Source organism: Nuphar pumila, chromosome 6 (assembly GCF_984573655.1).
Source record: "Nuphar pumila chromosome 6, dmNupPumi1.hap1.1, whole genome shotgun sequence".
Taxonomy (NCBI): domain Eukaryota; kingdom Viridiplantae; phylum Streptophyta; class Magnoliopsida; order Nymphaeales; family Nymphaeaceae; genus Nuphar; species Nuphar pumila.
The window spans coordinates 54,491,713-54,507,661 of NC_143254.1; the positions used below are offsets into that span (position 1 = coordinate 54,491,713).

Sequence of the window (15,949 nt, forward strand, 5' to 3'; positions counted from 1 at the left end):
CAAAAGAAAATCTGCCTCTGATCGCAGTCGTCGGAGGGAAAAGGGTGCACTAGAATTGGTTGGCAAGAAAAGGACTAAGAAACAACCAACCTGTAATAAAAAACAACAAAGCCCTTCGAATGAACAGGTATGTAAAACATTATATTGCTTCCCATTGCGTGAAGCTTGTCAAATAGCTAACTCGTGTAATGTCCATCATGCAGCAATACCCTGCAGAAGTACCGGCAAACGTTCAAACCTACATTCCGCCTGACCAGATTTCCGGCAACGATCGCTACAGTTTTACAAGGCTTTTGGTATGTAATCGATGTTGCGAGGAGGTATGCATTTCTTGTGAAACTTAATTCAGTGTCTAATATTTTCTCTTTCATGACAGGCTATGATGCAGTCGACAGATAGGTTTGGGACACAGGAATCTCGTGTGGGCTATTAACTTAGTTGTCATGCCTCTTTGCATGACCCGATCTCCACAATGCCGGATTTTTTGAGAGTTTATAGTCGTTTGTCATTGACGACTTGCGGTTCGTGGTTGAATTTGTTCAAATCGATAGATAGCGGGTTTTTGCTTCTGCAGGAAGGCGAATGATGACATCACTGTATGGCGATTTGTGGTTATCGTTGAATAGCGATATGTGGCATCGCAACGTAGAACGTTGTTGATTATTGTTGGACTGTCAATCTTAGCGTGATGCGAAGGATTGTTCAAGTGTGTTGCGATGTGTGGCATCGCAGCGTAGGACTGTCAATCACTGTGCTGCGATGCCACAGATCGCTATTCAACGATAACCACAAATCGCCATACACCTCCAGTCAACTTCTTCTCCAGCAAATCTTTCGCGTTCACGACACCTCCACTTGCCTTTTGAAATCATTATTGTTATCTTGTGAAAAGTTGTATCCATATATTATAAATAAAAGGCTACTCAATGTGTATTTTCCAACGGATACCCATAAATATTTGAGTTGTCGTACAGTATTCATTGATCATGTTGGTTGAGCAGTACATCTTTTAGGTCATAAATAGTCGCACAAGCACTGGAAGGTGTGTTTGTCTTCTACTTCGTGAACCAGCAACAACCAAACCGACGGTTCCTTCATAAACCTGGAGATCCGCCCTCGAACATAGAAAATTATAGTCGGTGAGGCAGACGAAGACAGTTACACGACCAACAATGGCAAATCATGGGTATATTGTCTACACATAGTCTACATGTTCAGCAAAATCCGTCTCTTTCATGCATTTTTTGCGATTTGTTTTTGTGTACTATATAATGTAATTTAAATATCGGTCGTTGCAATGTCCGCAATCATTTCAGTCGAACATCCACCGACGAAGTTGGGCGAAAACTTAGTCAATCACTCCTGGAGGACATCAACCGAATGCGCAGTGAATTCGCACAATGCAATATGATCAGTAATTTTGTTAGTATGAAACTAGTAGTAGTTGTCTATAAACATAAGCCATATGTACGTATGATCAATACAACACCTATTTGCTGCAAACAGACTATATCCGATTTCGTAAATTATATTAAAAGCAACGCACCAAGCCAGACTGTGAGCGTCGTCAGCCCATATTTCATGGTATATCGGTTGTATTTTATGTTGCTTTTCATTATTGATTTAGTCCAATTGATTCGTATGTTAACGTTGGTGTTAGCAATGTTTCTTTCGGTTTGCAGACTATATTACGCCGTTTGCCATACTCCAGTGGATTTCAAGACGGCAAACCTTATTAGGTTAACGGTAATCACTGCAGAGACCTTATGACAAGTGAAAAGGTAAGCAAACAAACCGACAGTGCAATATTACAGCGTGACAGTGGTAACAACATTTTTTCGATCTATTTGCAGATACTGATTCCTACACTCTGGCAGTCTGAAAAGCATTGGGTCTTATACGTGATGGATTTACGCGAAAAACAACTATGGTGTTACAATTCGTTGGAAGTTGACAGTGGTTTACGGCTAGACATTTCCCATCTCGTAAGATTCCATCTATATGAGTATCGTGTAGTGTACTGGGGTCATGAATTTACTTTCGGTCGCATTATTCTCAGATCGGTTTCCTCATAGCCATTTTGGGAGTCGATGTCAGCGAGTGGATCTATCGCACGGCATACCATGCTCCTTTATAAGATAATGGCGTTCATTGCGGCGTATTTGTAATGAAGTACATTGAAGCGAAATACAATAGTGCAGAACCCTGTTTCGACGCTGTATGTCATTCCTTGGCCTCTGTTATTGGGAATTAAGGGCATGTCTATTGCTTCTAGTTTACAATCTGTTTTTGCAGGTTGATATACCCGGATTCCGCGAAGAACTCTGCAAAAAGTTGACGTCCTTTCTAATTTCGGAGGCGAAACTGACGGAGGCGAGGATCTAAAAGGCTTGTAATTGATAAAAGATGTGCGCTCAACCCGCGTGATTGACAGTCGCAGGGTGAGACTGCGATGTGTGCAATGAACAAAGACTTCTAATGTTCGAAATGATAATATTCAACATCGCTATGAAATGTTGTATGCTTAAACATCGCTTTAATGTCGCGTTCGTATTTAACGAATAGTACAAAGCGATACGCTTAGTGGTCTAACGTCAAACTACACTGCTACGACCATGAAAACCTGTGCCAGCATTTGAAAATTGTTTGAATTTTAAACGACGGTTTCTTCAATTATGATCTTACAGACCTATGAAAAAGGTATAGACGGATACGACAACTGCGTCGAAGACGCCTATGCACTCGATTCAAGAATAAGTCGTTTATGCAGGAATTGTCGATTATGTCGGTTCCTTATTCGCGAAGCAAAGTGGAACTGTGTGTTGTGTCATTCAAATATTAATGAAACGTCCTATCACCCTCCGTCAGTTTTCGAGTATATACGTCAGTTTCATTAAACCAAAAGCAAATCTTAAATAAAAAAGCACTCCGCATTAATGAAAACAATGTCATGCCAGAGGGCTATTCTGAATCGTAGTCAATGCGATTGGACCGAATCTTTGGGTCTCAAATAAATCCACAAGTACGTCTCAAGAAATCGCCTTAGGTGTACATTACCGTCGGTTCATCAATACAGCGATTTCTAAGAACAAACCTTTCTTATTGATAAGTTCACGTAATGCGATATTTAGAAATATCTTTCGCCGTACAGTATTCTTTATTGATTAAGAACAACTTCACCAGCATTGATTATGCGTATACAACACAAAACTATTTCTGAATACAATTTACTTTTCATAGAACACCCGTCAACGGAACATGATGAACACCCGTCAGCGGAACGACAAATCCGCTTAGACCTTGCTAGGGAGATGAAGAGGACTTGGCGGAGCTCCTGCTGGCCACCCTCAGCGCGACTGCACCGACTGGGTTGCTGTCGAGGAGGACGGCTAGAACGGTGATGGAGGGGCTCGTTAGGTTGTACAGACAGAGCAATGCGATATTTAGAAATATCTTTCGTCGTATAATATTCTTCATTGATTAAGAACAACTTTACCAGCATTGGTTATGCGTATACAACACAAAACTATTTCTGAATACAATTTACTTTTCATAGAACACCCGTCAACGGAACGTGATGAACAACCGTCAACGGAACGACAAATCCGCTTAGACCTCGCTAGGGAGATGAAGAGGACTTGGCGGAGCTCCTGCTAGCCACCCTCAGCGCGACTGCACCGACTGGGTTGTTGTCGAGGAGGATGGCGAGAACGGTGATGGAGGGGCTCGTTAGGTTGTACAGACAGAGCAATCGATAGGTTTCACTTTATACTATTCTGTCTGCCGTTCATTTTAAACTCAATCAATTTTCCGCATATTTCGTCGCGTATTAACGGCATATGTTCCTGCAACAAAACAGGTAATGTGAAACCAATATATAACAGGAATACCCAATAACATCGGATACGAAGCTCATACAGCGTGGAAACAAGGTTCTTCTCCATTGTATATTGCTTCAATATGCTTCATTACGAATATGCTACAATCGACCCCATTACTTTGTAACGGAGCATCGTCAGCACAGAGCAACATCTACTCACCAATGTCGACACCCATTTGCCCGTTAAGGAATCCCGCCTGTGAAAAAGGGATAATATATTACAGTCCGGTCCACCTCGAATAGCTACTTCACCTTTGGGTACAAGCTTACCAAATGCATAGCATCGCGTTCTACGCCACTGTGGCAGTCCAATGAGTTGTAGCACCATAGTTGTTTTAGCTGAAAATTCATCTCGTATAGGACCCAATGGTCTGGATGTTGCCAGAGTGTAGGAAGTAAAATCTGCGAATCGATAAAATCATTTTTCGTTCTAGAGACTTATCGTGATGGGGATGTTACGAATAAACCTTGGATAAGAGGTTTGTTCACTTACCTTTCCAAATTTCGAAATGTCTATGCACTCATCATCGTTGTTCCAACAAGGTAGTGCATCTTCGAATCCTATGTCGTATGGCTTTCGCCGGACGTACATCTGTTGCACGAAATAGCAAGGTTTAACCACCAATAAACGTGAGTACATCATGAAAGCAAACAGAACAACAGCAGCCCAGACATACCATGAAATACGAGCTGATGATGCGTACTGTATTGCTCGTTGGGTTGCTCTGAATGTAATTGACAAAATCATACATTGTCTGGTTGCACAAAGTTACGAACTTTAGAACATGCAAACCGATGACCTAGAAATTGATAGTGAACAAATACTTACAAAATTACTGATAGTGTTCCCATCTGCAAATTCATCTTGCATCTGCTCGATGTCATCTACGAACTCGTCAGGGCGTTGCCACCCACCCGAGACTGTGGATGTTGCACTGAGTGCACCATGAGCGTGGTATTCAGGATTGGACATTGAAATTATTGTCTACAATAAACAACACTAGTCCAAATACGACATGAAAAGCCAAATGTTCACTAAACCGCTCAGGCGTTTCAAAAAATATACCTCTTAAGCGCTAGTCCTGGTACTGTGGATGTGGTTGTCTTCTTCTTCAGAGTCGTGCGTGGCCGTTTTGCTCCCATCGTCCAGTCCATTGGCAACGTTCCTGGTCGTTTAGCTCCCATCCTCCTATCCGTTTGCTCCGTGCCTGATCGTTTTTCTCCCCTCGTCCACTCCTCTGGCGCCGTGCCTGGTCGTTTTGCTACCATCGTCCTCTCCGTTGCCGTCGTGCCGGGTCGTATTGCTCCACTCATTCTCTTCTTGTCTGCCATGGCTGGTCGTACTGCTCCGATTGTCCCCTTCTTCGGCGCCATGCCTGGACGGAGATATCGATGGCACCTTTGCAACGGAGATACTGAAACGCCGTCCTCACCTACAAAGCTAAAGTCCTTTAACGTGCAGCCATTTTTTGAAAACAGCCCGCTAATTAATTGATTGCGTTTCAAAAAAATATAAATACGGCTTTTCGCATGCCGCCTTTTTTTGATAACCGCCGCCAAATTAAATGCTTGCGTTCAAAGTATTCAAAAATACGTCTTTCCATGCCGCTCATTAAGTTTTAAATATTCAAAAATACTTTTTCCACGTATGATTAGACATTCGAACAATACCCACAAATCACTATGCTACGATGCCACAGATCGCTCTCCGACTCAAAGCACGAAGTATCCAGCGATGGCAACAAATCCTTTATCTTAGCGATGCCATGGATGTTATGTTTCTCATCCATAACTTTGTGCCGTCAGAACTTGCTTTCAGTTTCTCAACTCTCGGACCATGGATGTTATGTTAAGTTCTCATCAAATAAATGTTGGGTACAGGATCGTCGATCCGACAAGTTGATTAGGAAAGGCTCTAGAAAAGGAGATCTCTACTATATAAAGTTTCTACAAATTCTAAAACATTCTTTTTGTAATATTACCCAACATAAAGATATAAATGTTTGGCATAAAAGACTTGGACATCCCAATGTCGTCAAGCTTTCTTATTTGCATTTTGTTAAAGATCTCTGTAAAAATAATTTCAATTGTAATCATTGCATTTTTGGAAAAATGAGAAGCTTGACTTTTGAACAAAGATCTACGTTTACAAACAAATCTTTTGAACTTGTGCACTCGGATTTATGGGGATCGACACCCGTAGTATCTAAGGGAGGATTTGCTTACTATGTTATTTTTTTATGATTATTCAAGATTTTGTTGGATATACTTCCTTAAACATAAGCATGAAGTCTTTGCATCGTTTAAGACATATCATATGATGATTAAAAATCAATTTAATGATAATTTAAAAATCTTTAGAGTTGATTCCGGAGGAGAGTATCTTTCAAATGATTTTAAAAACTATCTTGAAAACCATAGAATAGTTCATCATAGATCTTGTCCAAAAACACCACAACAAAACAGTCTAGCTGAAAGAAAACATAGGTATATTATTGAAACAACTAGAACTTTACTCATTTCTCAAAACATTCCAAAAAAATTTTGGGCCGAGGCGGCTCTTACATCCGTTTATCTTATAAATCACTTTTCTTCAAAAAATCTAAACAAAACTTCAGCTTTTAAAATTTTATACCAAAAGGAACCCGACTAAAATAGGTTAAGAATCTTTGGATGTAAATGTTTTGTCCTTACCGACAAAAATGACAAACTCTCACCAAAAGTCATTCCTTATGCATTTCTTGGATATTCTGAAACTCAAAAAAGATTTAGATGCTATGATGTTAAGAACGACAAACTATATGTTTCTAGGAATGTGACTTTCTTAGGAAACGTTAGTGGTTTTGAGAAGGATGAATCCCATAAAGAGAATATGGATTACTCTTTCTTGTTTAAGTTACTATCTAGAAATGATGATATTTTTAGTGATGATGAACTCAATTAGTTTAGTAAAAAAGAAAATATAGATGAAGACAACCATCCTTCTTATCAACCTACTAATCCTCCCATAGAGGAAAGTTTATTTATTACCGAGACCCAAAGTCGGAAAGATGTAATAATAAAGAATTAAACAGTAAAAGAATTTCACGTTACCGCAACTCATTATACAATTACAACAAATGTATAGCGTGATAAAAATGAAAAAACTAGGATTTATTTCGAGTCACTGGACGAATCTGATGAAATTTCATAGACTTGTCTCTCACTTTTTATTGGTGGACTGTCTATCCTGGGTGGCCTCCTCGTTGCGAAACCTTGCCTAAGAAGACTGGTCATCATGTCCACTACTGCATTCAATTGGGTCCCCATAGTGCTTACTTCTGTCCTTAATTTCTTATTCTCCCTCTCAATAAGTTCGAACCTTGCGGCAGAGACAGTCTTCTCTTTTGGAGCAAGTGTTCGGTCTTTCTCGTGATTTGTTACTGATGGACTAGTCGTATTAACCAGAGCGAGACGACGTTTTGGTTGTAGAGGCTGGGCTACAACATGAGAAGGGACAGTTGGGAGGCATGGGTTGACAATTTTCTCAATCTTCCGATTTCGCCGCATTGGTTCCCAATAGCTTTCGAAATAGAAGGGATCAAATTGTCGTCCTTCATGATCATACGGTACGGCAGGGACACCACCTGAGTTCCAATTTAATAATTCGTCCCTGTAGCGATCGCTCCAATTCACGTGCCTGCCCCCACCAATATTCATCTTCCTTCTCACCTCCAAAGGCTTATTTGGGATAGACTGCCCCAAGCCAGATTGTAGGAGAACTCGACTACCTTGCTGTAACTCGGCTTCAAAATTGCAGAATAGCCACAAATCGCGGTCAGACAATCTGGCAGCCTCCGCAACAACGCCTTCATCATCGCCCCCATCTCCATAAGGTCTCCACAAAACCTGTACATTGGTAATTCTTTTTAATAACGAATGACAAATATATTAAAATTTATTTACGCATGATATAGCAACAACGATATGCACTACGGAAGACAATCCTACAACGATGTATACTTAAGAATGTTGAATATTACAACGACTTATAATACTCAATGGTAAATGCTGACGCGATTGTAAACAATTTTAGAACGTTTACCTCGTTTAATTGCAGCCCATCTAAAATGGACTTAGCATTATAAACTGCGACGTTTATTCTAGCCCAGCGACCGATCTTTGAAAAACCACAAATCGGAGGGCCACACCGTGGACGCAATGGGATAATATGTTCCAACGCCCAGGCCTAACAAAAAAAATATTATTAGCAACGCCACAGACTGCAATGAGATTTGTCTACAAATACTAAGTATGTAATCAACAAATACCTGAACAAATGGCCAAAATTCGCCAACTGTTTTCGTACCATTACTCGCACGGTGGAGTTGACTGTACAGGTGTGCGAGCATAGCGGCACCCCAGGCATAGTTGTCGACTTCGTCTAAGTCTGCCAGGTACTGCAGCCACATGGAACTTATTCTCGAACCAGAACAATCGGAAAATAATGTAAGAGCAAAAAAATATAGAAGGAAGTCGCGCAACTCTTGGTCAGCTGTTTCAGATGCACAAGTAGCGGAGTGGCCTTCCCATTTATTACGAAAAACTGAGACCTTCATTGATGTGGAATTGCTTCCACCAGAAATACATTGACTCCATTCGTCCATCGATATTCCTAGAAGGGCAGTGCAGTTTTCCCTTGCGTTATAGTTTGAATGCCGTAATAGGACAGCACTGCCATCGCACTTAAGGCCAGTGATCCTCGCCACATCTTCTAGAGTCATGGTGATCTCAAAAGAATCAAACTGGAATGTATTAGTCTTATCATTCCACTTATTTACCAGGTGAGTCATGGTATTCCAGCAAGTTTCAAAATATTGCTGGTCCAAAAGGCCACCGAAGTGCATATTTCGTAGTCGGTCCTTCTGATATGCACTCAGTTGACCATACCAAGACAGAACTACAGGCCATTGACAGCGACCTCCGAGCTTTTCACCTGGTGCTCTACTTCTCCCGTGACCTCCCTGTAACACAAAATAACATATTATTCCTACAAATTATAAATTACTTTCATTTGTACTTATAAATACTATTCTACTAACCGTTATAAATAATATCGGTTGCAGACATACTATCGCAGTAATTGCTATAAATATCAATACCTAACACAGTAATCGCTATACCAAAATCGCTAAACATATTATTAAATCTTCGCAGACAGGACGAATATATTTACCTTGGTCGCTATTTTCTGCTGTTCTCGCTCCAACCTGAAACTTTCTGGTGGGTCCACTGCCTCGAACTGCCTTTCAATCTCCATCTCTACCGGCTCCACCGTCGCCTTCCTTTCTCTCGCCTTCCTTTCTCTCGCCTTCCTTTTCTCATCCTCCTTCTGCTTCCTTTCTCTGTCTCTATTCTCCTCCTCCTCCTCTGCTTCCTTTCTCTCTCCTTTTCCGCCTGCTCCTTCTGATTCCTTTCTCTCTCGCGTTTCTCCTCCTCCTTCTCCTTCCTTTCTCTCTCCCTTTTCTCCTCCTCCTCCTTCTCCTTCCTTTCTCTCTCCCTTTTCTCCTCCTCCTCCTTCTGCTTCCTTTCTCTCTGCCTTTTCTCCTCCTCCTTCTCCTTTCTTTCTCTCTCCCTTTTCTCCTCCTCCTCCTTCTGCTTCCTTTCTCTCTGCCTTTTCTCCTCCTCCTTCTCCTTCCTTTCTCTCTCCCTTTTCTCCTCCTGCATCCTTTCTCTCTCTTTTTCGCATTCTCCTCCTTCTCCTTCCTTTCTCTCTCCTTTATCTCCTCCTCCTTCTGCTTCCTTTGTCTCTCCCTTTTCGCCTCTTCCTCCTGCTTCTTCCTTTTCCTTTCCTTTTCTTCCTCCTCCTTCTCCTTCAACCGCCTTTCTTTCTCTTCGATTTCTTGTTTCCTTCTTTGCCGCAGTTCTTCCACCTGCTTCTTCCTTTCCCTTTCCTTTTCTTCCTCTTTCTCCTTCCGCCGCCTTTCTTTCTCTTGCAGTTGTTGTTTCCTTCTTTCCTGCAATTCTTCCTCCTGCTTCTTCCTTTCTCTTTCCTTCTCTACCTCCTCCTCCTTCTCCTTCCGTTGCATTTCCTTCTTTTCCTCATTCTCCTTCTGCTGCCTTTGCATTTCCTTAGCTTCCTCGAACTCCAACTCCCTCCTTTGCCTTTCCTTTTCTTCCTCAAACTGAGGAATATTCTGTTCCTTCTCTTCCTCCTCCTTATTCATTTGCCTTCGCCTCTCCTCCGCCTCCTTCAGTAGCCTTGCCTTGTGTCGCATTGCTCTACTCTCCAAGTTTTGCCTACGAGCCTCCGCCATCATATTGCTAACATCCCTTTCCCACTCCTCCGCCTTCTTCTTCCTCTTTTCCATCTGCTGTGTGTTAATCCTCCGCCTTCTATTTATATTCTCATCAATATTTCTGGCCTTTGCCTTCTCTTCGTCATCCTTGTTCTGCATCTTTTGTTCTTCAGAGTTCTTCCTTTGGTCCGCAGCCTCGATATCTGATGGATAATCTTCCGCAAAATACGATTCCAAGGCTTTTTCCCTGTCTTCATCGTTCTCAATCTTAAGTATATTTTGGTATCTTTCAAAAACTTTAGATAGATGGGACTGGCGGATCACTTCTCTAATAGACAACCCATAGAACGACGGGGTATCTCTAATCTGATGAGGCGCAGACATTGCTAACCTGCACAACACAATCCACGATTATCATCATTAGAAATCGTCGGAATATTTGGGTTCATAATACAAATCCTTGTATAAGAACTAATCTTCAGATTGAAGAAAGAAAACTTACACGAAACTCACCGAAACGATAGGAATTTGGATATTCCAACTGTAGAGTAAGCAACAGTAACAACTAATACGCAATAGAAGGTGGCAACGATGCTGCGACTGCGCGTAAGACGGAAACAGATGCTCTGGTAAAAAGGAAAGGATGCTCCGGCAACTCGAGATGAAAGCAAAGAATCTCCGGTAGAGTGCTTAGAGCGAGAAAGGATTTTTTTAAACTATTTGTATCATACAACATAACGCTTGCTACATACGCAAACTCTGCGGAACGTTTTCCCGCGATATCGATGGAGGGCAGTTTTGTCATTTTCACGAACCGACGATTCAGTTTTCTAGAAGGAGGGCATTTATGTCCGTCCGAGGAAGAGGAACTGACGATTCAGTTTTCTAGATGGAGGGCATTTATTTCTGTAAATTTTCAACGATTTCTATTGTCATTTCATTCCCCATTTTAACTTCAACGATACATTACAACCACCTGCGGAACGTTTTCCTGCGATATCGATGGAGGGCAGTTTTATCATTTTCACGAACCGACAATTCAGTTTTCTAGGAGGGCATTTATGTCCGTCCGAGGAAGAGGAACCGACAATTCAGTTTTCTAGAAGGAGGGCATTTATTTCTGTAAATTTTCAGCGATTTCTATTGTCATTTCATTCCCCATTTTAACTTCAACGATACATTACAACCACATGCGAAACATTTTCCCGCGATATCAATGGAGGGCAGTTTTGTCATTTTCACGAACATCGTAAATGAGGCAGAGTACGGCCGGAGCGAGCGCTACGGAGTGGCCTAGAGAGAGGCGCACCGCCATTTCGAAGACTCCCCTCCTCACCCACTGCCCCCTCGAGCAGCAGATCACGCTGCGGCATAGCCACAACACCAAGAACGCCTGGTTCTCTTGCATGGAAGGCTCCTCCTCTTCTTCTTCTTCCTTGCCTCGCGCCCACTCTTCCATCCACATAGCAAACGTCACCCTGCTTGAACCACACCTAAGAAGCTTCTTGAATCGTTCCTTCAGTTCTTTGCCGGATTCTGCACTGTTGCTTTTGAAATTGTTGGGGTCCTCTCGAGCGAGCTCTCCAAGCAATGGGAGTCCCATCATCACCAAATCTTCCAAGGTGATCATCATCTCTCTCCACGGAAACACAAAGGTGTTGGTCTCCCAGCACCATGCTTTAAACAGAGCCCTTATCACGTTGGCCTGGCACTTTATGTTCCCTAAGGATGCCTTCAAAGCCCCGTAGATCCCAACCTTGTTCCAACCTCCTCCGAACTTGGGTTCCAGTCGCCGGAACCAGTCGGACAGCCTGGGCAGCGGCCTCATTGCACCTTCTAACCTGCAATTTTCGGACCAATCTGCCCTGCCGGACTTGATTTTGGCTTCGAGGGGTGGCATTTCCATCGACGTCTCAAACGCCGCAACCTCCTCTTCTTCTTCCACCTCTCCAACGGTTGGCTGCAACAGTTGGGCTTCACCCTTCCAAACCTCACGCAGCTGTCGTAGGCCCACGTCGATGGTAGCCATGGTCGCCTTGGTTTTCCTGACATAAGAGTCTTGAGAGAGTAGAGGAGGGCCTCACCACCCACCGAATAACAAAAAATACAATGACTCAACTTCAAGTGCAGTAAGGACCCAGAGTCGAATAAATTTAGAGGCAGCTCATCAGTAAGGACCCACAACAGTCAATGTGCAGGTCAGTCGGTGCTTGATGGAGCAATATAGGATCTTGTGATGGATGTGCACAGAAGCAGAAATAGAAGGGAGAGAGAGCGAGAGATGGTTGATGAGCCCGAACGGGTAGCATCCTGTGAGGGCAAAGGGCCATGAACACGCTGGGAGGAGCCCTCAGACCCCCCTTCTGTAAGGGTAAAAGCTCTGAATCAGACTCCATAACTCTTCAAGTTGAATGATGCTACCCACACTGAGAGGAGCCCCCAGACCCTCCTCCTGTAAGGGTAAAAACTCTGAATCAGGCTCCACAACAGTAAATGTGCAGGTCAGTCGGTGCTTGATGGAGCAATGTAAGATCTTCTGTTGGATGTGCATAGAAGCAGAAATAGAAGGGAGAGTGAGTGTGAAAGGGTTGATGTCCAGGGGAGATATCTTTCTCGGATAATCCTGTAGTGCAGAGACTGGGTCTTAAATAATCATCTTCGGGGCACTTAAGTCTTTACAACCACTCCTTTTCAAGAACCGTCATTTTTTTTTGCACCAATGGAGGAGAGGGTACTTAAGTCTTTGCAATCGCATCAAACTCCAACGCTAATTAATGCTGACAAACATGGGGATACGAGACGCACATGCTTACATACGTGGTGCTCTTTGGGACCCCCGATCATGAGATGTAGCTAACTGCCCTGTTCGGGGGGGGGGGGACATATAACCTGCTTCGGTATTTATTAGTAATGTGCATGTGCGATGCACGAACGTGTTGACAAGTGTACACATGAATTTATTTTCATCACGACATGATTAATAGCATTTCATATTAATATTAATCAAACAAAGGGCTAAATCAAGTTTCTGGTTCTGATCTGATACGTTTCCTTTAGATCTAGATCTATAACCCAGATTGTAGTGATTATTTTTAATTCACAAATACTTTTGCCTTTTGAGTATTTTTAATTCACAAATACTTTTGGCTATTTTTGTTGATAAACTACATTGTCTTGTTGTTTTGGTACTTATTAATGAGAAAAATAGCATACAAATTTGTAGGTATTGTGCCGTGCACTAGGAGGGAGAACCGGCAGAGCAATTCGGGGATGGGATATTGGTGTGACGAGCGTGAAGATATTACCTTCTAAAGCACTGCCTGCACAAGGAATTCCTTTCTCTCTCCCTGTCATCGAATGCCACCAGGATGAGGTCCGTGAGGAACAACTCGTGTGATTTTTGTTTGTTGCATTAAGATACGCTGTGATAATTCACCAATCTTGCAGCAGCATCAATTGTTAAAGTATTAAGAAATCATCAAGTAACCAAAGGACCCAATTCTAGCATTAAAGACATGTTTGGAAGCAGAAAATTCGTAGGAAAAGTGAAAGTAGAAAAGAAAAATTTATAACTTTTTCATCTATCCCAAATGAGAGAAAAAATTGAAAGAAAAGTATCTTTATATAAAAAATTCTTGCACTCGGGAGTCAAAGATATTTTCTTGTCAAAAGTTTTTTTTGCATTAGGGCAACCTTTTACCCTTAAAGGGTCTCACTCCATCGGTTGCCATTACTCTCTCTCTCTCTCTCTCTCTCTCTCTCTCTCTCTCTCTCTCTCTCTCTGGTCTGGCCTAGTTTGGTGAACCCACTCTCCTTTTCTTTCAAAGGGGTCCACTTCTCCCTGTCTTGCTCCAAGAAGAAGCTCATATGTTCAACCACACAGCACCTGAATGGCTTGTCACGTTTTTCCAGCTTATTTTTCTCATGCATACAAACAAGCCAAAAATTTTCATTTGGATAAGTTTTCATATCAAAACTTCTCATAGGCAAAATTTTCCTTTTTTGTGAGACTTTTTCTTGCTTCAAAACGTGTGCTATAAAAAAAGGCCTTTGCTTTGCTGCTCTACTTGGAGTTTGGTGCCTCTTAACTGGGTTATCATCTTCTAGTGGGTCGTGCAGATTATACGTAGAGAGCACATGACTCGATCATTGGCTAAATTTTGCTGGTTTTTATTAGGTGGTGACTTGGAGAACTAGTGAATTAATCTAACCACGTAATGATAGTGATTTTTTTTGATAAATTATATAGTGATAGTGAATTAATCTGACTAATAATCTCTCTCTCTCTCTCTCTCTCTCTCTCTCTCTCATTTAATTAATGTGCAGATTTTAGAGCTACCTCCATCTGCAGAGGTTCTTGCATGGTCAGACAAAACGAAGATCGAAATGTTTCGCTGTGGTGACAACATCTTAGGCATTCAAGGCCACCCAGAGTACACGAATGACATTCTCTTGCACCTCATTGATCGTCTTCTCCACCGCAATCTCATAGTGGTATGTCTTTTCTTTCCTATTCATGAGATCCTTGGTCTTGTATTATAGAGGGATATCACATGACTAGCAACTTACCTGGTCCAAGCCTTCCCATAAACAGCTTCAATCAATGTTACAAATCTCTGATATGAAAAAAAAGAGACAAATCTTGGTATCGGGAAAACCTGGATAAGAGAAAATCTAATGACATTTAAAAAAAAATTATTTTGGGAAAATCTTAAGAAAAATCATAGAATATATAGAAATTAGAAATATAAATTACATAAATCTGTTTATAATATCATTCTAAATGTGTGATATTTTCAAAGAATTGCAATAGCTTGAATAAATAATGGTTTTTAGCCATTGCCAAAAATTTTAGAATCGGGCCATTTCGAAGAGTTTTTTATTTAATTTTATTTTTGTAATAAGGTTTTTAGAAACATATGAGTGAATTGATTCAGGGTAGAATCGAGCCAACTCTGCTGATTCGATCAAAAAATGGCCGATTTTTTGAAATAGCCAAATCAACCCTTGTTTCGTTTTGTTAGCGGCTGATTCAAAATTGGCCGATTCAGATCGATTTTGAAACATTGATATTATTGTCTTAAAATGACTGTGGTTCAATGTGCAGGATTCATTTGCTGATAAGGTGAAGGCAAACTTGGACAAGAATGAGCCGAACCGTGAGGCGTGGAAGAGGCTGTGCCGGAGCTTTCTCAAGTGTGGTATATGACAATTGGCAACAACTAATAAATACTTAATGTGCATTTGAATAACTTAGTTGAAGTACATAAGTTTTCATAAATTAAATAAATGTTATTGGAGTTTTTTTCTCCATTTTCTCCTGTCCTTTTCTTGTAAATCAAAGGCCATGACATTTAAGTTACTGAAGGAGGGAGTGTTTGAATAGTTTATTTATATTTGCACGGAGAAACCGCCCTCAAGATCAGAGACCTATACGAGTTGTCTTTGCTTGCTGTACTTAGGATCGCTGTCCTTGCAGCGTAAAATTCATTGGGCTTATCCCTTGCCCCCAGGTCGCCATGTTTTGGCTTAAGCAAGGGGTGATGCCCATGGGATTTGAACCTAGACCGCATGCACGCAGCCTGCCCAGGTGGGCCTTGAGGGAAACGGCTTCTGGGGGGCCTACGAAAATAATGTTGTACAAATAAATGCTTTTCGTATGAAAACAAGGGCCGAACTCAATCTGGTGGGAGAGGTATTTGTTTTGCCCACTGAAAAAATGGCTCATTTTCATATGAAAATCGGTGATTTTCCCATGGGATTGGGTGAAACGAATTATTGGAGGGTAAAT

General features: G+C 41.6%; 1 protein-coding gene across 1 annotated transcript in view; it reads left to right on the top strand.

Moving 5' to 3' along the window:
- The window catches only part of LOC149834869 (gamma-glutamyl peptidase 5-like), a 38,733-nt gene extending 23,254 nt beyond the window's left edge, over positions 1-15,479 (top strand). The window contains exons 2-4 of the mRNA XM_090010334.1: positions 13,382-13,531; positions 14,485-14,652; positions 15,266-15,479. Coding sequence (XP_089866460.1) covers positions 13,382-13,531; positions 14,485-14,652; positions 15,266-15,367 — 420 coding nt within the window. The 3' untranslated portion in view covers positions 15,368-15,479. The remainder of the gene's footprint in view (positions 1-13,381; positions 13,532-14,484; positions 14,653-15,265) is intronic.
- The last annotated feature ends 470 nt before the right edge of the window (positions 15,480-15,949 follow it).